The sequence below is a fragment of the Lutra lutra genome, chromosome 13 (assembly GCF_902655055.1).
Source record: "Lutra lutra chromosome 13, mLutLut1.2, whole genome shotgun sequence".
Classification (NCBI taxonomy): Eukaryota; Metazoa; Chordata; class Mammalia; order Carnivora; family Mustelidae; genus Lutra; species Lutra lutra.
The window spans coordinates 27,691,331-27,713,766 of record NC_062290.1 but is presented as its reverse complement, the minus strand read 5'-3'; the positions used below and the strand labels follow the sequence as shown (position 1 = coordinate 27,713,766).

General features: G+C 44.8%; 2 protein-coding genes and 2 long non-coding RNA genes across 10 annotated transcripts in view; 2 read left to right on the top strand and 2 right to left on the bottom strand.

Annotated features, from left to right (window-relative positions):
• Positions 1-531: 531 nt before the first annotated feature.
• Positions 532-1,987, bottom strand: LOC125083383 (uncharacterized). 4 transcript variants are annotated; one of them, XR_007122257.1, is made up of 2 exons: positions 1,852-1,987; positions 532-1,492 (listed from the first exon to the last, which is right to left on the bottom strand). It is a non-coding gene; the product is annotated as an uncharacterized LOC125083383 (long non-coding RNA). The 4 variants fall into 4 exon arrangements; XR_007122258.1 differs by having other exon boundaries at positions 1,738-1,861; XR_007122259.1 differs by lacking the exon at positions 1,852-1,987 and adding an exon at positions 1,595-1,845.
• Positions 1,979-14,515, top strand: ISCA1 (iron-sulfur cluster assembly 1). Its single transcript, XM_047699845.1, has 4 exons — positions 1,979-2,183; positions 8,429-8,482; positions 11,329-11,434; positions 12,845-14,515. The coding sequence occupies exons 1-4, from the start codon at positions 2,103-2,105 to the stop codon at positions 12,991-12,993; spliced, it is 390 nt and encodes a 129-aa protein (XP_047555801.1). The 5' UTR covers positions 1,979-2,102; the 3' UTR covers positions 12,994-14,515.
• Positions 14,292-19,255, bottom strand: LOC125083384 (uncharacterized). Its single transcript, XR_007122261.1, has 3 exons — positions 19,075-19,255; positions 15,099-16,712; positions 14,292-14,859 (listed from the first exon to the last, which is right to left on the bottom strand). It is a non-coding gene; the product is annotated as an uncharacterized LOC125083384 (long non-coding RNA).
• Positions 17,725-22,436, top strand: part of C13H9orf153 (chromosome 13 C9orf153 homolog) — a 32,487-nt gene continuing 27,775 nt past the window's right edge. For 2 of the 4 annotated variants that reach the window (XM_047699843.1, XM_047699841.1), the window contains exons 1-2: positions 17,725-19,484; positions 20,588-20,655. The gene's annotated coding sequence lies outside the window, so the exon portion shown is untranslated. The other 2 variants (XM_047699844.1, XM_047699840.1) reach the window with 2 other exon arrangements.

Below are 22,436 nucleotides of genomic sequence, written 5' to 3'. Positions count from 1 at the left end.
ATAAATGTGGTCACAGCTTGCCAGCTCCCTCAACAGTTACCACACCCACCTCAGGACACCCTAGGACAGCTGCTACCCTGAGATAAGGGAGCCCACATATTTCTTAAATAGTCACAAAACCCTCTAAGGCCAGTTTATCTGAGGGGCCTGCACCAGTTTCAAATAACATTAGGTATGCCTGACCCACCAATAAGTAGATTATGTGACTTACCTCTCACACGCAAAACAGCCAACCAAGTTAAAAACTGAGTAGTGTGTATTAAATAGATGAAAGAATTAAGCATACCTGGGGGGATCCTGAACCAAAAAATTTAGGATTAGATTTTTTAAATGTACTTCTTTTCTAATTCACTATACTAAAAGGCCAGAGTTTATGCATCACTTTTAAACTAGTCGTCCCAATGTTCTTGCCCTACCTATTCTAAAATTGTGAGGCTATGAGAAAGTGTGCCCAAGGGTGCTCTTGAAATCTATAAAGTGCTACACAATTACATAACAATATTTCAACAATTAAGAATCATACATGGCATCTTTTTTTTTTTTTTTTTACATTTTATTAACACTATTTCTTAGAACAGTTTCAGGTTCACAACAGAACTGAATGGAAAGTGCAGAGTTTCTGTATACTCTTGTCCCAACACAAGTCCAAATCCTCCACTATCCACATCCTGTACCAGCGTGGGGTATTTTTTTTTCAACTGATGAACCTATGTGGACAGAACATTATCCCCAAAGTCCATTGTTTACATTAGGATTCATTCTTGATGTGATATGTTCTGAACAACTAGCAACAGTTTATTGAGTTGCTGGTACTTAGCTACGTGCCATACACTCCTCCAAGGGCCTTCCATTTAATCTTCACAGTGTCTGTAGGAGGAAGGGCATCGGAAGTAAGACACCTTGTACCAAATCACCCAGCTAGTCCGATGAAGCCAAGACAAACCCACCATACTACCATCATCTAATCTCACCGTCTCTTTTGTGTTAAGCCGGGTTTGGAGGCAAAAACCACCATTCTCTTACTGTCATTACTTAGGGGAATTTTGAACTCTCCAATCCTGTAGCAGCAGATGAAAGAAACTGGGCTCTAAAACACACTTCGCTGATTAGTTCTTTCCACACTGAAACAATGAGCAGAGTCCATCCTCCCCAGGACCGCCCCACCGACCTTCCTTTTTCCTTTACCTCTAGCACCGCCTCGAGAAATGCCACCTATGAGAAAAGCCACCTATCCGGAGGTTGCCCTCCCGAGCGCCAACCCCGCTGCACTTCTGTCCTCCCAGGATCGCTCATTCTTTCCTGGACTCTCCATTTACCAGGCTTAGGTGTATTTCAATTAACAAGCAGAATTATAGGCAGAGGCCCCTGAGCAGCGACGGCAAGGTCTGGCAGACAACAGGTGTTCATTCAAGTCTGTTCAGTGGTTCTCGCTGAGTGTTGACGGAGCTGCCCAATCACATCCTCGGAGTGCGTTGGGTTCCAAAGTCAGTCCCTGAAAGCGAAAGTTGTATTAGCACCAACCTCCAACAACCCTTCAAGTCAGCACGCGGTGAGGGGAGGACGAGTAGGGGTGTGTTTGGGTGGTTTATTTCACCACTCTGCGGTAAGTCTATGCTCTGAAGAAGTGTCTAGCTCGACCAGAAAGGAAGACAAGTACGTGTGCCTAGGCCTCGGAACCCTTCTGCTCTGGAGAACACCAGCTCTCGAGGTCAGCGTTCCTAAGCAGTGACGCCGCACCTTTCCCAGGGACAGGTCGGGGAGCGACAAGCCTCCAGAGTCAAGCCAGCAATCACTCCGCGTGCCCAAACCCCACTCCCCACGACGCGCCTAAGCAGTCCCCGGAAGACCGACCTTACACCCCCGCGCACCCCAGCCTCGGACTGTGCCCCGCGTCACGTGCCCACAGCCCGAGCGCTGCGCCCCACCCTCCGCCTGTCACTCATGCGGCTGCCCAATGACGGCGGCGGGGCGGGCCCGCGCGGGGTGGGGCCTGGGGCGCCGTGCGCCGGAGCCTGTGGCGTCAATGCGGCCGCCGTGTCCATGGAGAGAGGGTGAAGTGGCCGATCTTCGGCCCGAGTCACCGGGGCTCCGGGACCGCGAGGATGTCGGCTTCTTTAGTCCGAGCCACTGTCCGGGCTGTGAGCAAGAGGAAGCTGCAGCCCACCCGGGCCGCCCTCACCCTGGTGAGTGGCCGGGGCGCGCGGTCGGACGGGTGACATTGGTTCACCTCCGCCCCCGCAAGGAGGTCACGGCGGCACGGCGCCCGGCCCGCTGTGCGGCCGCCGCGTCGCCGCCCTGCCCTCCTTGCCCTGGCTGGAGAGATAAACAAGCCCGGGCGGGGCTGCTCCGTGGGAGCTGGGCGCCCGGGGAACTACGTTTCCCAGCAGGCCGTGCTCCGCTGCCTGCGGGGCAGTGGGGGGCGCCGAGTGTGCGCGAAGCCCCGGGCCCCCGGGGAGGCCCGCTGCGAGCCGGGGGCGCGACTGTGTTCGGGTCGCGAGCCTTTAGGAGCTCGAGGAGCGGGAAGCTGGGGGAGGGAACCCGGACTTCTGCCCTCGAGGTGCGCGGGGAGGGCGGAAGCTCGCCGGGGGACAACGGGGCGAGCGCGGCGAGCGACGTGAGAGCTACGGCGTCAACAAAGCCCACCCCTCACTGAGATCAAGGCTGTAGTGCACAAAGGGTTCCTTCCTGGCGTCGGGGAGGCTTTTTGAAACACCCTCCGTCCCTCCAGCGGGCCTCGGCCGTGGTCGGCTCTCACAAAGGACAAAGAAGGATAAAAATTTCTACCCTGAGTGAGCGTTGGGCGTTTTCTGGGTGAGAGGTTGAACACCCTGGGAGGGCACCAAAGTCCACACCGCGTACGGTCGCCGCAGGATTTACCACGCAGACGCGATCCCTGGTGCTCTGTGCAGTTTTTTTTTTTTTTTTAACTGAGAGAAAACTCACATACCAAAAAATTAACCCCTTTTAAAAATGTACCATGCGGTGGCATTTAGTACATTCTTAATGTGCAACCATCACCTCTGTCTAGTTACAAAACATTTCACCCCAGGAAAACTCCGTATCAGTTAGACAGTCACTTGTGTTTGCCGTTTCGAAAGAGTTGGATTTCATAGGAGAGCTTGTGAATCAGTTCGGCATTCTTCTCACCCCAGGCTTGGTTAAGGAGAACGCTTTGTGCAAGCATTCAGCACCTAGAGAGTGGGAAGTAGAATTGAATCACGGATTCCATTCAAGCTAATGCTATAAGAAAGCCTGTTGTCAGAAAATCAGTTGAAACAAAATAGAAGGAAGTTGTGATCAGGTGGGAGGATTCATTTTTATAATGGATAAGTGTTTTTCAGCCGGTACAGGTTATCCTGATTATTCTATATTCCTGTTTTCTGTGCCACCAACCCTGTTTTCATGTCCAGAAGATAAAATCATCAGATCGGAGAATTCTCCCACCGTCTTGAAATCACAAGAACTGAAGGGCCTGGGTCATACTTTGTGTCTTTCACAAGTTAACTGAGTATTTTTTCACTGAGTTAAAAAATACTGAGAACTGAAAAGAATTCTGCGACTGATAATGGTAGAGCCAGAAAGAGGAGATGCTTTTTTGCCTTTTCTTTGTCCATCATTTAACATATTACCTGCTTGTTCAAAATCTCTGAGTCATTCCCTTCCTCCCCATTCCTTGTCATTCAGCTGCCATTTAAGACCTCCTGTGTTTCAGGACAAGAAATAAATTGAATTACCCAATTCCCACCCTCCAGGGACATAGTTGTGGGCCAGGCCATTGCCACCCCTGGAATTACCAGGGATAATAACAGCTTACATTCTCAGACCTGCGCTCTCTGCACTTGCTCCTGCTTCACAACCTGTTACCGGGCTTACTCTGCTAACAGAATTGTGTCCGTTCTTCATCTTGTCAGTTCTTAGTTCACAAGGGCTCTGTGTTTGTTGCCTTTGATCAAGTGTTTGATTAACTTACCAGAGGCCATTGTGTGAACTTAGCCTGTTTAACTGTCTAGCTAGCTTTAGAAGTTCCTTTCCCTGTAGTCTTAGCTGGTGCCAGAGAAAAAGCAAGTCCTGATTGCTTTCCACCCACAAGCCCGCATAGCAGGCTTGCAGTCATTTTAATCAGCATATGCTCCCTAGTCCCAAGACCCTGGCATGAGCCTTGTAAATCCTAGCATGTTCTGTCTAGTGCAGAAGCAGGAAGGTGATCAAAGGGCTAATGAGTGAATACAAATAAAAGCAAATGAAACAAGAAATGATTCAGTAAAATGGGTAGGAAGAGATCAGTGTTACCTAGATACATAAACTTGACATCAGTAATTTGACATGGTGCAAACTTGTCTAAGTGCTGTACCTACGTGGCCAGCAGAGGTCATCAAAAGGCCAGGAAAAGGAAAAGGAGTTGATGAAATGAAAACATGGTTCCATGCCGACAGCGCCCAGTTATCCGCGTTAACTGATGTTAATCCAGGAGAGGACTCATGGTTTGCTGGAACGGAAGGCTTACTTTGGTGACCAGCTAGCTGCCGTTAACACTTCTCTGCAACCAGAGATGGTTTCTTGATTGAATGTTTTAAGTCTCCACCCCACCACTTCAAAGTGAGTACTTTTGGGCACCTGCAGAGGAATTGACAAAAGAAATTGAATTTTTAGGAACCTGAGTAAAATATGATGAAAGCCTGAAGATTAACACTGCCCTGCTGGCAGAGGCTTTTATTTCCATCATTCTACAGATCAGAGTTAGTGCAACCATAATTTAAGATTATGGACACCTGTCCATAAAGTGCAACCAAAGTTGTAAGAGATTGATGGTACATAGCCAGCATCATTCTTCATGCACAGAGAGAAATTAATTCATTATGTGCAGTGAGTGCTTTAAGACTTAACTTTCTCGTGGCACCTGGTGGAGAAGGAAGAGGAAACAATGTTACTTGAGCCCCAGTTAATTCATGGAAGGACAAGTACCAGAAGTGTTTTGGAGCAATGACCAAGCAGTAATTTGTGTATTCAGGCAATTTACAGGGCATTCTCCAGGAAACAATTGCAGGTCGCCTAAATGTATAACAATGAGAGGATAGTATAATAAATTAGAGTAGATCCAGTTGGTGACCTATTATTTAGTCACTGTAAATAATTTTTTTTTTAAGTTTGGGAGTCATAACTCTTCATTCCTTAACTTACTGTCCCTTTATCAGTTATTTAATCTTTAATACCTAAATCACAGAATTGTAAGAATGAGATGATGCATATAAACCATTGAACACCTGGAAGGTACTCAGTAAATGGTTAATATGTTTATTAGTGTGTATTATGAGAAACATGAGAAAGGCCACAAAATATACACACACAGAGATGACTAGGAAAAGACAAAAGGGAAAACATAATGCCACCTGGAGCTGTTAAAGAATGAGTTGAAAGATACTGTAACTTGTTCATTGGCTGCTATTTATCTGCCATCTTTTAAACATTAAAATGCCACATTTATAATGAAATTAAAATAGGTTGTAGTTGTTGGCACATGTTTCGTATACATAATCATGGAGTTAGCTTTGGTTTTAGTTTTGTTTTCTTGAGCAGCAAAATATTAAAATTGCCTGGGGAATTACTTAAGGAAATACAGTGTTAAGGATGAGAAGTTTCTGATACCAAAACAGACTAAAGATCTTTTTTAAGGGCCTTTTGTCTTGTTCTATGATCTACCTATAAGTAGATTAAAAACGATCATTCTATTTCACTGAGTTTCAGGAATCTTAAACTTTAATTCATTGGCCAAATTGCAGGTGAATAAGTCATTAATTATATATACGTTTCTTAGAAAAGTGTAGGTGTCTTAGTCGTTTGGGGGAGTGCATGGAAACGGGAGGCTACCAGGCCTGCAGCATGTTGTTGTGAAGTTTTTGGACTGTTTGCCAGATTGAGTGTACTTACGGCGGAGTTGCCAGAGCCTGCAAAGACTGAGCCCGGAAGGATCCTCAGCTTCTGCCTGGTCCTGAGATACAGAAAGTATTTTTTTATAGCTAGCATTTTTTTTTTCAAGTGCCACATGTTCCCTTTTAGTCCTTCTGACTTGTTCTGAAAATCAAATCCCTCACTTAGAAAGTTACAAGATCTTTATCTTTCCCCTTAAGTACGTACTCTGCTGGGTTTCCATCAGTAACACTCGGCCAGTGGAGTATGCTGGGTTTTGGCCTGACAGAGGAAAATTAAGAAAGACTCATTTTGGTTCCTATGATGACAGTTCCCAGGCACACAGGTTACTTTTCCCTGGATAGTAGAGGGGTGTGAAGTCAACCACTTTGGGATAGGTGGACCACTCCGTGAATTGTTTTTATTTATTGTGTAAGTGTTTTCTACTAAGAGTTGGGAAAAGAAGAAAACACATTATTTTGTAAAATCAAATTCGGTAATTTAATAATCATGTGGAGATAGAAACAGAGTAGTGTGTACTCCCTGTCTTCTTTGTTTTGGTTTTGTAGCAGTGAACACTCATCACCTTTGACTCCCCAGCATTACAGGGCAAGTTGTACTTGCAATAAATATTTTCCCACGGTTGTGCTTTTTTTTTAAACTTATCGGAAATCCTTTGCTCTTTGACAGTAATTAGATTAATTTCTTCAGGACTCAATGTGGGAAATAAGACCATGACACCAGCAGAAGCTAGTTTTTACTGGCATTTGTTTAGAAGGGTAAATGGGCATTTTTAAACATTTTTCTTCAGGAATATTCCTGTAACTATTTGAGGTTGACATGCTGAGATCTCAAAAGAAAAGAAAAAAAAAACACAATTCTATTCTTCTCCATTTCTTTCTTTCCCCAGCATACTGCTCCCTATTTTCACTATTGTCCTACTGGTTGGCTCCTGTTCTGGTAGAATTGTGGGGAAAGGCCTTTATAAATCACTACTGACGGTGATTTTTTTTTAACCTTTTTTTCTCTTTTACAGTTAGAATAAGTATATATGTGCACACCCGCTGTATATTAATAACTGAAGTCATAGTTTCACTGAACATTCATCTTTATTTAGTGTAATATGTTGTTTTCTTTTCTGGTTTGTGTTTTTAAAAAATACTAGTGTCAGCCTTCTAAATTGGTTTCATGGCTTTTCTAAATTGCGTCCAGACTCTGCTTCCACATCTTCATCTGGCCGGCACCCCCACTGGACAGGCCCAAAGAGCACACTTGGAGGCCATCCTCTTGGTCTGCTCTCTTAGCACAGGCTTGGGATTTGGCTACAGTTACTTCCAAGTCATAGGTCATAATGTCCACTCTGGGATTCCACAAACCAATAAAATGCCAATAAAAAAACTGGAGGACCAGCACAGCAATGCCAGCTAAGTTGCTAATGAAGTAGGAAGGACATGATCTCTTTGTTAATATACTCTCATCATTGTAAAGTAGCAGGTTTTTATTGAGCTCTTTGTGCCTGGCACTGTTCTAAATGTACTTCGTGAACTCATTTATTTAATCCTCCCAAGCATCCTCAGGAGGAGGGTCTGTTCTCCCCATTTAAGCCAAGTAACAGGCTTGGACACAGCTAGGAAGTAGGGCAGAAATGCCCTGGAACGGATTTTGTCCCTGAGCACCGTGAAAAAGCAGACAGGACCCAAGATAGAAATACAGTAGATGTGGAAAAATTGCTCTTCCCAGGAAAGGGGGCTTGGAGGTGCTGATCGATACACCTAATACATCGTGGTGTTTTCCTCATTTTGAAGACAAATGGGCCAGGTAATTAAACAGCATTGCTCCTGAAAAATGCGTCCCGGTGCTTGTTTCTGTAGTTGACTAACTTAATCCTGTTCATCCGGATATCCTGAGATGATGTTTTAAGCCACATTTAGTAGCTGTGCGAACACGTGGTGGGACTGGTAAGAGAGGCACCCTCTGGGTTGATGCTGCTGCCTTATTTCCTCTGCATTTTAATGGGCTTGAAATAGACTTGGGATGCATAAAAAAAAAAACAAAGCAAAACAAACAATAGAGTTAATAATAATCAAAAGGAAAACTGCCTGAAGGTTTGCTTCCCCAGCGATTCCTTGATTGATTCTTGGCTACTGAGCGCCTTCTCTGTGTCAGGGATTGTCTTGTTGCCGAGCGTGTGGCAGGAGCACCGAAGAGAGGGTGCCCCGCAGACGTAGGTTTGTGATGTAAGTAGAACCAGAGAACTGATGACAGGGAGCCGATCTTGACTAGGGGGAACAAGATTCAAAGGATGTTGCTAGAAGGTATGTTAAAAATAAAAACAATGTTTTGAGTTGAGGAGAGTCCATGTGTTTGTGTACAAAAGCCACAAGGTACTCAAACAAGAATGGAATATAAATTTGTCAAACAAATGTGCTAATAGACTTGAATAGTCTTAAAGACTAGGGAACTCTAAGGCTTTAAAGAAAGCAGGTTTTGTAGCTAAAAACTTAATAACTTGTTCTTTTTTCAGACACCTTCAGCAGTAAACAAGATAAAACAGCTTCTTAAAGATAAGCCCGAACATGTAAGTAAAACCAATCCGATGAATATTCAGTAAAAAAATTGAAGTTGTATTTTCACAATGAATTATCTTGTGATACACAGTATGTTTTCATTGGTTAGGGATTTTTATTTAAAAAGTAAAATACGCTCGTGATTTTTAGAGGCTCAAATAAAATATAACAGGGTATTGAGTGAAAAGGACGTCGTTTTGTGACCCAAACCCTTGGCTGTCTTTCATCCTTCTAAGGGGCCACCTCTTGAGTGTCCTTCCTGAGATGAACATTTGTGTGTCCATCTCCTTCCCTACTTAGAGAAAGCATTCCATACATGCTGTGGTTACACTTTGCTTTTTGCCCCTAATAATACAGCTTGAAGTTCTTTCCAGAGCATTACAGAAAGACCCACCTTTTTTATCATTCTTTTTTATGACTGGATATATTAGTGTATTTTATTGAACAGCTTCTATTTATTTAGCCAGTCCCCCATATTAAGGTCTTTGGGGTTGTTTACATCTAGTGCTGCCACCAATATCATTCAGCAAATATTTAGTGTCTGTAGCGTGTCAGGCCCATTGTTCTAGAGGACTAAGCCCGTGAGCCTGGTTTAGTGTACCCCTGTAGGCTGTCCTAGACACAGAACTGTTGAGTGTGCATCCCCTTCACCTGAGGGCATTGTTGCCTGTGGAATACTGTAAATTACGTCCAAGTACTAAACTACTGATATTTAGTAATTAGACTTTGGAGTGGTGTCTAGGTTCTGTTGTACAACCTACATTACAGTGTAATGAAGTTCTGGCACATTCCTCCTAAGAATTACTAAATGCTAAAATGTATGTGGCAACCCCGTTTGGATAGACTGATGGAAAGAGTATATATACACGGGCCAGATGAAACCCTGGTGTAGCTGCGTGTAGGTTTGAGGGATGACAATGACATGAAGAGGATGGAGCACACACGCCTCATTGGGTGTCACTGCTGGCGCGAGCAGTCCCTTTTCCAAACTCCAGGTACCTAAAGCTGTATTTTCCTGTCTTCTGTAAGTGTTTGTTTTCATTCCTAGTCGTTGGACCTCCTGCTTTGCTTGAGTCTTCCGGTTTATAAAGATAAAAGCTAAGTCAAGTTAATACTCAGGACATGTGCTCCAGAATTCCAGCTAGATGGTTTCTTATTGGTGATGCTGAATGTGTGAATCACCCTGCACGTTCTCTTCTCTCACTCTGGGAGTGAATAAGACCACAGTTCTGTCTCCTTGTTAAGGACAGAAGAGACTACAGTCGGACTGCTTTATTCAGAACTCCCAGGCAGCTTAGCATTCTCGCTCCGTGATTGCTCCGGAAGCAGATGTACCATTGCCGTGAAGAGAAGCGGGGTCTGCTTGGCGAAACCCTGCTTTTTGTGATGATACTTTTACTGTATACTTCAAAAAAGCAGATAGGATCCAAGATTAGAAGTTCGGTAAATATTGTTAGAAAATTACACTAAGATAGACATTAGATGAAGGCTGGTATTTTAAAAGTGCAGTTTGGTCCCATTTTAACTTCTTAACATCTGTGTGGGCTGCAGTCTTTTGATTTCTGGTACTTGAGAATGTTTGCATAGTTCTGTGTTAGAATTAAGGCCCTGTGTAGAGGCAGGATGGTTTCCAGGGGACGGCCCAAGGACCTCACTGAACCTAAACATAGGGAAGCTTCCTGAGAACATCTCTTGCAATGAGGTGGAGCACAAATATTTTTGAGGAATTGAGAATTTGTTAGGTACGGGCTCCTGGGTGGCTCAGTTCCTTCGAGTCAGGTCATGGTCCCAGGTCCTAGGATGGACCCCTGCATCTGGCTCTCTGCTCAGCAGGGAGCCTGCTTTCCCCTCTCTCTCTGCCTGCCTTTCTGCCTACTTGTGATCTCTGTCAAACAAATAAAATCTTTTTAAAAATGTTTAAAAACATTAAAAAATTTTTTTTTAAATTCTAAAAAAATTAAAAATTTTTTTTATTAGGTAGTCATCTGTGCCATCAGGTACTTTTCTTTTTCCTTTAAAAAAAAGGGATTATTCATGTTTAGAATTAAAATTCTTCCTTTAAGGGGCACCTGGCTGGCTCAGTTGGTAGAGCAGGTAACTCTTGATCAGGGGGTTGTGAATTCAGGCCTCACATTGGGCAGAACTTACTTTAAAAAACAGAAGCAAAAAAAAACCCTCTTCCTTTAAAAATATCATTCCCAGCTTAATCTGCCAAAAGCAAGGGTTAAGTAATTAACATGCATTGGTATAGTGGACTGCCAAGATGTTATATGCAGATGATAATTGTGACAGTTAATCACATGAAAGGATGATGTCTTAAGTGGCAAAAACAAATCAGAGAATTAAGACTTATTCCTGTTATAATAAAGCCTGTGTTTAGATTATATGTATCTATGACAAGGACTGGAACTAAAAAGGAAAAAAAAAAAAAATGTTTTCTGTAGAGTGGTAGTGACTGGTTTTGGGTTTTTTGCATTTAATTGTTTTTATTTTAGGATCCCCACTAGTATTGCAGTGCTGTTTGTTAAATAGCTAAATTTTTTAAATGCTTGTTTCCCTTTCCACTTTTACTTCTTGATGGGACATTTCATAGCCAGAAATCTAATATCTCTTTAAGCTTATGAAGAAACAAATAATGTCAAATAGCCAGAGTTTTGGGTTTTTTTTAAATTTTAATATAAATTTTTTAAATTTTTTATAAACATATAATATATTTTTATCCCCAGGGGTACAGGTCTGTGAATCGCCAGGTTTACACACTTCACAGCACTCACCATAGCACAAATAGCCAGAGTTTTTATGAATGTTTAATATGTACTACTTTAAAACTAAGTTTATATTTACACTGCTTTTTCAGGTAGGTCTGAAAGTTGGTGTCCGAACCAGGGGTTGTAATGGCCTTTCTTATACTCTAGAATATACAAAGACAAAAGGAGATTCTGATGAAGAAGTTGTTCAAGATGGTGAGTTCCAAGCATACATAGTGCTTGCTGTGAGGTAGGGTGGTTTGATGGACTTTCATGTATCAGATGATGGATGCGCAGCAGCTGAGTGAAAATGGTACCGTGTCGTCCCCCATTTTGCTGATTAAGAGACTGAGACACGGGGAGGTGAAATAGCTTGTCTGAGGGTCACTCCGCTAGTTCCGTGGCCTGGGGGAAAGTTCACCCTACTCAAGTTGGCTCCAGAAGTTATGCTCTTATCATTTGTTTTATTTCAATTACAAAAGATAATCATTGCAGAAAGATTTTAAATGCTGAAACTTCAGACCGAACCATCCATCTTTTGGGAAGCAGCAGTTTGACATCTATACCAAATAAGTAAATCAGTAATGTCATCTCATGCTTTTGAAGAATCTGTGTTTTAATTTTATTAAAAATGCCAGTGCTCTAATTCTCTCTTGCCCCCTGGCCCTACCCAATAACCTAATAAAACCTATTTAAAACAAAATAATGTCACGGCCTCGGGGGAACTTCAGCCAGCACTAGCACAGGTATTTCAGTGGTAGCTCTGCGTCAGAGCTTTGCTAGTACCTAGCTAATTTATCTCATTAAAGTGAAGTTACTGACCCATGATGACGTTTTTGTTGTTGTTGTTGTTGTTTTTAACAAGTTGTTTTAAAGTGAAGTTACTGACCAATGATGACATTTTGTGTTGTTTTTTAGATCACTACATAAAATACCTTAAATATTAAATTTTTAAATTTTAAATATTAAATATTTCTGAAGATGATTTCTAATAACTCTATACAGTTTATATTTGAGTAATTACTCAGTTTTTTATAAGGAAGAAAGCTTTCTTAGACCAGTTATATTTATGAAGGTACCAGCCTCTACCAGCGTAATTCCAGGGAGTTACGTTACTGCCAGTTTTCCGGCCCGTGAGCAGAACAACAACATGGCCACGTTGCACTGATGGGCCTCATGACACCAGCCCAGTGTATCACAGTCCTCTATATGTGTCTCAGCTTGCCAGTGTGTCATGTGTACAGATGTCTGTGCAGACTTTTACACATTTATTGACTCTGTTTTTACAGAAGTCTCAGAACATACGCCTCTCCTTCATGTTGCAAATTGGGAAAAATGGGTGAAGTACAGTGAAAAGCACATTCTGGTTTTGCGTGGAACTGTCATGGAGTATGCTTCTCTGCACCTGTCAGGCCTAATACTGTGTTTGACTTAGATCATTGGGTGGAAAAGGGACAGACAGGAAACTGAGCACTAAAGCTCTTAAAGGAAATAATGAGATAGATTCAGAAGCTTCCTGTTAGACTTTTGTCAGTGGTTACTATTTTAAAAGTTCACTTGTGCTTTGAATCAGCAGGTTCCATAGACCTGCAGGCTTTATGTGACACGTGTTTTCTTCTCCCCAAGGAGTCAGAGTGTTCATCGAAAAGAAAGCACAGCTAACACTTTTAGGAACAGAAATGGACTATGTTGAAGATAAATTATCCAGTGAGTTTGTTTTCAATAACCCAAACATCAAAGGAACGTGTGGCTGTGGAGAAAGCTTTAATATTTGACTACTCTGGCTGTAAGCTCCAGGAACACTCATGGAAGTCCTAGGGCTTACTGAAGAAATCATGTGACTGTCACGTGCTTAAAGTTTATAATGTATGACTGCCTTATGAGGAAAATAAAATGATGCATTTTGAAAGTGAAGCCAGTGTGTTAGATTCCAGAAGAAGCGATACTTGTATTCTTTTTAGAGGCAGGAAACGAGAAGCCATTCCTCTCTTTGGGTCATTTTCCTGATTTTTAAAGAAAAAAAATCCTACCCTGCACTTAATTGTCTTGCATCCTTTCCATTAGAACCAGCTTCATGAACGCTGTCTACCTGGGAGGATTTCAGGAAATGTATTTTTAATATGTGTGCACGCCATAGCTCGCTGTTGAGAGTGGCGTGAATGTGCATTTCCCGACCATATTGATGGCTCGTAAAATTCAGAGGCGGAAGATCCTGAGAGCGGGCGTGACGTGGAACTGCACTGGTTTTCTCCCCAAACTTGACGGCATTTCTACAGTTGTGTCCAGAATGTCTTTGTCAGATGCCTCATTTGCTTTACCCTTTAGCAGCACCAGCCAGTAGATGAAAGTATCGAACAGAGATTTCCTTGAACTGCAGTGCAGAACAGTTCTGAGCGATGGCATCAAAAGGTAAGAAATACTTCACCCACTGTTTTTAATCCATTTCTTTTGCCACCCAAAACGTCCCCTCAAAGGTGGAATCTCAAGCTGGTGTCTTAAAAGCCATCCAGCATACCCCCTCGATTCCATACCTGAGGAAGCAACCCCCAGTTCGTCCACCCTCACTCTGTGGGCTGTGTAGCCGCAGAGCTGGGACAACTCTCTCCTCCCGCCCGTGTAGGGACATTAGCACTGCAGTCAGTGAAGATCAGCGTGTGGTCTGGCTTCTTTATCTGATTGGCATTTTGATAAGATTTCTTTGTAATTTGATGAAGCTCATACTTAGTTTATTTTATTTTGAGTGAGAAGAATCTTATTTTAAAACCCCTTATGTCAGTTACCATCTTGTTTCTTTAGAACTTTCAAACAGTGGTTTATGCTAGCAGAAAAGACATTTGTAGCAACCCCGAAATATCCTTTCGAATATAGTTGTCAGTTTGAAGCAGCACATGAGGGTCTTTTCTTAAAATTCCCAATACGTGTACATTTCCTGTATCTCAAGTTCAATGACTGAAATTCTTAACATTTCATCACCAACTTTCCTTTGATAGCATTCTTTTTGGCATTTAGTTACTGGTTTTCCTGGGTTTGACATACTAAGTGTTCTATGAGAAGACACATACGCTTTTTTTTGAAAGCTGACTTTGTATTGAAGTAGCCGTCCTATTTATGTCCCTCGTGTTTACTGAAGTAGCTGGCACAGAGTACACCACCGCCCAGAGCAGTAACTGTATGTACGTGCTCCTGAGTCCATATTGTTAATGATTGTCAGCCCACTTATTATCTGTGCAATACTGTATGTATGTAGAGATTGAATTGTCAATAAAAAAAGGACATGGCCTCTTTGTGATCATAAAATCGCCTTTTCTTTATAATGAAGAAGGGTTTGGGAATAGTAGCTCTTCCAGCGACTAATGAATAATGGCTGTTTTCTCTAACCAGTCTCGTCGCCAACAGGCATTTTCTGTGCCAGATTCTCTTGCATCATCATCTTGCTGCTATGTTCTCCATGCAGCCCTTTGACAGAGCCATTTGGGATTTCTCTTGGCCCCAGACCATCAGCATTCCCTTTCTTCTGCAGCCTTGTTTTCTCCCTGTTTTGCTTCCTCCGTCCTCTCACACAGATTCCTTCTTATGTTCTCGTGTCATAATCTCTCCCTGGAATGCTGTTTCCAGATCTGTCTTCCAGGCTTTATGTTCACCTCAGGCATGTGGTTTTGTTTTTGTTTTTGTTTTATATATATATATATATATATATATATATATATATATATATATATGTATATTTAAAGATTTTATTTATTTATTTATTTATTTGACAGACAGAGAGAGAGATCACAAGTAGGCAGAGAGGAGGCAGAGAGAGAGGGGGAAGCAGGCTCCCCGCTGAGCAGAGAACCCGACGTGGGGCTCGATCCCAGGACCCTGAGATCATGACCACCTCAGGCATGTTTATAAGTACCTGCTCTCCACCTGCTCTGAGGTTTCACAGATGACTGGAGCTACTCCCCAACCTCAAGAGATCTTAGGGTTGGCAAATGAGACACCAATGAAAAGAACGCTCTAAGTGTTGTAATAGCTAGTAAAATGTATTACATACTTGCTCCATGCCAGGAGCTGTTTGAATGCAACCTTCACAGTAAGCCAGTGAGGTACGCCTGACTCCTGTCATTTCATAGATGAGAAATTGAAGCATGATGTGAACAAAATAGTGGGCCTAAGTAACACGGTCAGTGGCCAGGTCAGAGTGACAGCCCACATCATCAGGCACCAGCCTGTGCTCCCAGCAGTCAGGCCATGCTGCATGTTCTAGCACCAGGATGGCTGCACTTTCTAAGAAGTTGTCTTCGAGGTCTTGACACTTAGGCCAAGTTTAAAAAGCCCTGAGAGATTAGGGGAAGAGGGAAGAGAACAGACAAAACTAAAGAGGATTGAAAGCATACAGGAAGCTAAGTTCTCCGAAGAATGTGAAGCAGAAGGGCAACAGGACAGAGAACATTGGGGCTTTCACTTTCTGTACAGGCGGGGAACCACTCAGTCATTACAAGGGGGCCATGAAAGCATCTGCATTCAGAAGTGTCTGGCTAGCTGGCTGCCTGTGGAGCGTGGAGAAAGCTTGCCAGTGAGGAAGACAGGACGAGGTACTGCAGAAGCCCAAGTGGGGCCTGAGGGGGAGACCGGTGAGAGGCTTCGGACGTGCCGTTGGCAAGACTCCATTGACCAGACCAAGCTCAGCAGGGCTATGGTGGTGTGGCCCTTGACTAATCACACCAGCAACACTTTACTGGGGATTTTTGTTGTTTTAGTCTCGCACAATATCAAAAGGTTTTTGAATACGGAGCTTAATCATTTCTTCGGTGTTCATTTAACAACAGTCATGTTGTCATTATTTTTTACAAAAAGACTCCAACAGCCACATCCTGTTCTTTTCCATTTCAGCCAAGCTCCTCTTCAGACCCAGGTCACTTCATAGTGCCCCCGTGTGACATGGAGGACATCAGCTGCTGTGATGGGAGCATCACACAGAGACAGGGCTGATGGTTTTTTAGTTAGAAGAGCAAACTAGAAGCCCACTCCCATGGCTGAACTATCCCAGGAAGGATTTCAGGAAGCAGAGGCCACAGCACTCTTCTGCTACTTGCTGTCTCTCTGTCCTCTGCCCCAATGAGAATGATCTTCTCTTTGGCAAAGAGGAAGAAGGGGGTGGTGTTTGGAAAAATCCCTACAAGATCAGACGTCCCTAAGATTTCCAGTACTTCCTAGGTTTCATTCATCAGGAAATACCTCTAAAAAACAGCCTTTCTTGTCATGTTTTGATATCTGAGACCAGGATATGTGAAAAGTCTGTGATGTTAAGCTGCCTGGCCATTTTCATGCCTTCAGCAGTGAGGCCCATGGAGCCTGCAGAGCTCTTTACAGGCGTCCGGTTTGTGCCTCAGTGCAGACGTGCCGGGGGCCACGAGATCATATCACCTCAAGGGTGAACACATGTAATCAGCCTGATGTGGGGGCTCAGTTCGGCGGTTCATGAGATGCTGGCTGCAAACCTATAGGTCTGGGCAGAGATATTGGATTTAAATCACCTAACCCATGCCAGGTTAAAAGGCTACAAAACGACAGAGCCCATAATTACACATGGGCTCTGTCGTTTTGTAGCCTTTTAACCTGGCATGGGTTAGGTGATTTCTCTGAGCCTGTTGCCCCTTCTGTGGAACAGTCTCAGGATTTGGGGGAATTTGATGAGCTAATTACACATAAACAGCATGCACGTTAGAGTTAAAGAGTTGGTAGTTTTAGTCCTTTATACCTGTGGTTATTAGTCAAAGCCAGAGTTTAGGGAAAGGAGTACTTCCATTCAATTAGGGAGTTACTGCGCCATATTAAAATCTGGGGGAGATTTCCTTATTTCTTTACGTGACCACAAATATAATCATACAGAGAAATTTTTTTCTCTTTGTAGCTAATTAGCCGTTAAGAGAATTCCCATATCAGGGGGCCTGAGAGGCTCAGTCAGTTAAGTGTCTGCCTTCAGCTCAGGTCATGATCCCGGGGTCCTGGGACTGAGCCCCATGTCAAGCTCCCTGCTCGGCAGGAAGCCGGCTTCTCCCTCTGCCTTTGCAGCTTCCCCTGCTTGTGCATGCTCTCCCGTCCCCTTAAATAAAATCTTAGAAATGAAAGAAAAGCCCATGTAGAGAGATGTGTCTTAACCAAGTAGCTGAACCCCCTCCTTGGGCTGGAGGATTGGGGATCCACCTACCCTGTCCCTCTGTGATGCGGAGCCATGTTGGGGGTGAGCCACAGTGTGATATGCAATAGCGACTGCCTCCCTTGCTATCCACCAAAACCTTCGGTAAAGGCTAGGGTTCTCATGAATGACATAATCTTCCCCACGGCAAGGGCTTTGTACCAGTGATAGTGGCCCAACATAAAATTCCCCTAGGTCTTTGATAGCCCTAGTGAATTGCATCATGGGTTTACTCCCATGAACGGGTAATTCCCACCTGTTTACTATCAAGTACACGTTTAGGGGTGCCTTACTGGCTCAGTCAGAAGAGCATGCCGCACTCAATCTCAGGGTCGTAAGTTCGAGCCCCACACTGGCTGTAGGGATTACTAAAATAATAACTGTACGTGTTTAATGTTCTCCATAGAGTCCACGTCTTCAAGCAATCCTCGGACTTCCAAGTATAAATGAATCTGAGGATCTTGCTAACAGTGCAGACCTGATCCCAAAGGTCTAGGGGACCCTGGGGTTCTGCACGCTGAGCCAAGGTCCAAGTAAAGCCCATGCTCGTGCTTTGCAGACCACGTTTGAGTAGGAAGGTTTTAAACTATCTCCAGAGAGTACCTGCTTGTATTAAGTGATAATTCGCACTTGTGTTTGTTTTTACCGACTACCCACCACGGTGTTCAGGGCTTCTGATGGCCCAAGATGTGGCTGTGTTGCCACCCTTGAGATGACGGCACCGCTCAGACTGCTTACCTGCCAGTTTTAACTCTAAGCACTGTCTGATACCTGTCAGTGTTGTGAAATACTTAATGTCTCAAGGATGTCCAGCCCCATTTCCACTTAGCTTCCTTGGTGGCTGGGTGCCCAGCTCAGTCCCCACTGTATTACCCAGCACAACCAGGCGACCTGGACAGCTCATAAGTCGTTTTGACCCTAATACTCTGGAACCAGAATCTTCTCAGATAGACCAAGTTTGACATCTCAGGGAGGGGAAATCTTGCACGGCCCTTCTCTGAGTGGCCACAGAAGGTGGCACAGGGCCTTGCCTTTCCTCAGGAAATGTGTTTTGTGGTAAACTGCACAGAACAGAATTTACCATTTAAGCCAGTTCAGACGGTGCAGTTCAGTGGCCATAAGTACCTTCACAACCGTCACCATCCGTCTATAGAACTTTCTCATCTTCCCAAACTGAAACTCTGTACCCATTAAACACTAACGTTTGTTCCGACCCACCGCCAGTCTCCTGTCTCTGGACTTGTCCAGTCTAGGCACCTCAGCCCCGCAGTCACACAGCATGTGTCCTTGTGTGTCTGGTCAAGGGATACAGTTTTAATCTTCATCAGCAGGAGGCATGGCCTACATAGTTACTACTGTTGCGCTTTAACCCATGCTGATGGGAGTCCGACTGGCCACCGACGATGTGTCTGCTGATGGTTGTTTGTGAACAATTGAGGGCAGTTTAAGAAAAGCATCAGACAGGAGAAAAAGCATCAAAAGACTGCACTCAACAGACCCAGACAAAATTCCTTCTGAGGACTTGGGAGAAACAGGTAAAACGAAGTTAAATATATAGCATAACCCTCACTTTTGTCAGGGAACAAAGTCCAGGGACATAATTTGGTGCTACAACAGATCTTCTCTCCCTCCTTTTCTTCCCAGCGCAGCCCCAATCCACTTCTAGCCAGACCTTGTGGGCAGAGGTAGAAAGCCGTCTGTCTCCGAGTAACTGCCTCGATTTCTCTTCTGCATCTTGTCCATATCTATAGAAGGGAAAACTTGACAATTCAGCTACTTAATTTACTCCTTTTTCAGTTAACTTACTACTTAATCAGCTACTTTTTAAAATGTCCATCCTCCACATTCCACCCATTACCCTCATACAGGAATATAGTCCCATGACCCTTCGTGTCATGCAGCTGTTTATGTGACCTTGAGGAGGTCCATATGTCACAATGCATAGTTATTTACCAACACTAAGCATTAGCATTGCCAGATCCAGGCTAGCCCAAGCGGTATCAGATGAATGAGACCCAGCCCTGCTCCCAGACATGCCGGTTCATGAACAAGATGGCCACATAAACAATTAAAAAGCAAGTGGTAAGTGTCACTCCTAAGGGCAGAAGAGAAAACGGGAATTTCAGCCAGCTTGGGCGTGGCTAGGAGAGGAGGGGTGAGGTGGGACGTGGAGAGAGGCTGGTGCTAAGGGATGAGGTGGTAGCTGGGTTCATCTACAAATCAGGGTTGGGAAACTGACCTGCTTCCAGCAGGTCAGCAGGAAGCTGGACCCAGCTGGTCATGACTGAACTCTCCAGTCCCCCTCTTCCCTTCGGGCCATCACTTCGCAGCCTTGCCCTCTTCCTGGATGTCTGTGCCTTCCTTCCCCACCCACCATGTTCCCACTGACTCTGAACCCTGACTTGGCTCTCCTCTCACTCAGCCTGTCCTCACACCCAGCCCTGGGAGTGTACGGCCTCGGTAGAGGCAACAGTTTGAAAGAGGAGGAGATCAGAAGATAGTAGAGCGCTCCCTCTCCCGGCTTCCCTTGGGCCCAACTGCGTGGTGGAAATAAATGAGCTCATCAAACTGGCTTCCATCCAAAGCTGCCAGGTGTTTCCTCCTCCCCCTGCTCAAGCAGACCTGTCAGTCCAGCCAGTGTCACTGAGCAGGTATCATTCCCTGGGGACCATTCACAGAGCTCAGAGGACAGTCAGGATCGGTCCACAGCAATCCCTTGGATGGAATCACACTGTTCCAATGCATCTCACCACTTCCTACTCCAGCTGCGATCCACCTAGGGTCTTGTCTTCCAAATCCCCTTCCATACATTCTACCTTACGTTTCAGGCGCTAGGGGCACCCGTAAACACACTGCGGTGGTGTGGACGGCAGACAAAGCTAAGGCCGATCACCCAGGCACTGCCTCCAGACTGGCCTAGGAGCCTGCTCAGTACCTTAGCCAGTTCCCTGGAGAAGAGGTGGGAAGTAAGCCCCACTGCAGCTGCGCAGCTGTCTTTGGTATCAAAGGAAGTGAAGTGGAAATGGTTGTAGGTGTGGAGATGGTTGGGCACGGTTGGCATTGCCCACGGGAAACCCCAAGGACATCTGTTCCTCCTGTAGGATGCTGAGCAGAACAGTTCACCCTCTTCTCTAGTTTCTGTCTTTGGAAGTCCGGCTCCTCCTCTTTGGGGTTCTATCCTATAGGTCAAGTGCTGCTGCCTCCACCAAGCAAACCAGAATCAAGCAGAGATCTTCCCTGGAGCCTACACCAGGTACTGATTCCCATTTTTAAAAATTGTCCTCTCCTGAGGCCCCCGAGCTGCCCCCACGCCCCCTGTACTGAGAGTCTGTGACACAGCAAACTGCTGACATCGCCACAAGATGTTCATTACCACTTTCTTTGTCCCTGGCTTGGGGAGGCTGGGGGCTGGCTCATTTGGAGAGGGCTCCGAGGAATGCCACTGTCCCCACGCAGTCTTGTTTGGTTTGGGCTTGCTTTTTGTGCGTTTAGGCTGGCTTTCTCTGTGGGACCACGCAGCCCCCCTGCTTCATCAGCACTTATTTATGGAGCCCTTGTGTTGGGCTGCCACAGCGATGTCCCCCCACCCACCCAGAGACGACCCCACAGGGGGAGGAGAGGTAGGAGGAGGAGGAAGAGCATAGTGGTAGCAGCTGGTGGCTGCAACGGTGGTGATAAAGCCACTAGCACTTGGGAGAACAGGTCCTGGGAGCCAGGCCACCTTCCAGGCCCTCTGCAGGACTCAGCGCGCTGTAAACTCACGCAGCTCCTGGGAGTTGACACCGTACTCACCAGGCCCATTTTATATATGGGCGTCCTGGGTTCTGCGCTCAAGGCTAGTAAAAAGAACCTTGATTCTCTCAGCCACTGTGCTCAACTGAGGAAGATAAAGCCAGTACAACCATAAACAAGATGGAAAACAATAGATGCTGTTGAGATGCAGGGACAGTGTAGAGGAGGCTCAGAGAAGCAGGGGAGGACTCCGCGAGGGAAGAGAGGTGGGCTGCCACTCTGAGGAGAAGGGCACCGGGGCTTCTGCCCAGGCAGAGCAGATAACCAGGCACGGACATTCCGAAGTAGAGCTGCCCAACAGGGAAGCGTTGGGGACACTCACAGCTTCTGGCTGGACTGAGAAGCCCTGAGCACTAGGCGAATGCACTTGCACACTGTGGGCCACTGAGGCTTTTGAGCGAGAGCAAGTCTGGATCGGAATTCTTTTAGGAAGGGTTGACCCAGAGTGGCTTATAAAAAACAAGACATTGGAGCAAGGATTTCTCGGGCACTGAAACTGTTCTGTGAGGTGTAACGGTAGATACGTTTGTCCACACCCACAAATGTACAATACAAAGTCAACCCCAGGTTAAACTAAGGAATTAATAATAATATTGGTCTGGCTTGGTCAGTCAGCATTGGACTTGATTACAGCTCAGGTCATGATCTCAGGGTTGTGAGATGAGACCCCGCATCGCGCTCCACTCTCAGCAAGGAATCTGCTAAAGATTCTCTCTCTCTCTCCTACCTCCCCCTGCTTGTGCTCACTCTCTCAAATAAGTAAATATTTGAAAAATAATAATACTGGTCCATCAGTTCTCATAAATGCATCGCACTAAGACAAGATGTTAGTAGGGGAAGCTGTGTTTATGATGCGGGGGGGAGGTGAATACTTTTCAATTTTCTGTAAACCTGAAACTGCTCTTTAAAAAAACAAAGAATTATTCAGAAGTCCTTTTTTTTTTTTTTTAAGATTTTATTTATTTATGAAGGGGGGTGGTAGGAGAAGCACAGGGAGAGGGACAAGCAGACTCCGTGCTGACGGCCAAGCCTGACGTGGGGCTTGATCTCATGACGCTGAGATCATGACCTGAGCCGAAACCCACTGAACCGACCAGGCGCCCCTCAGAAGTGTTATACTAGTTTCAGATGTACAACATAATGATGCAATAGAAAAGATATCTTTTTTAGCAAAATAATCAGATTACATTCCTAAGAAACTCAGTTTTTTGAAAATTGCATTTTGAAAGCAGTCATTTCAAA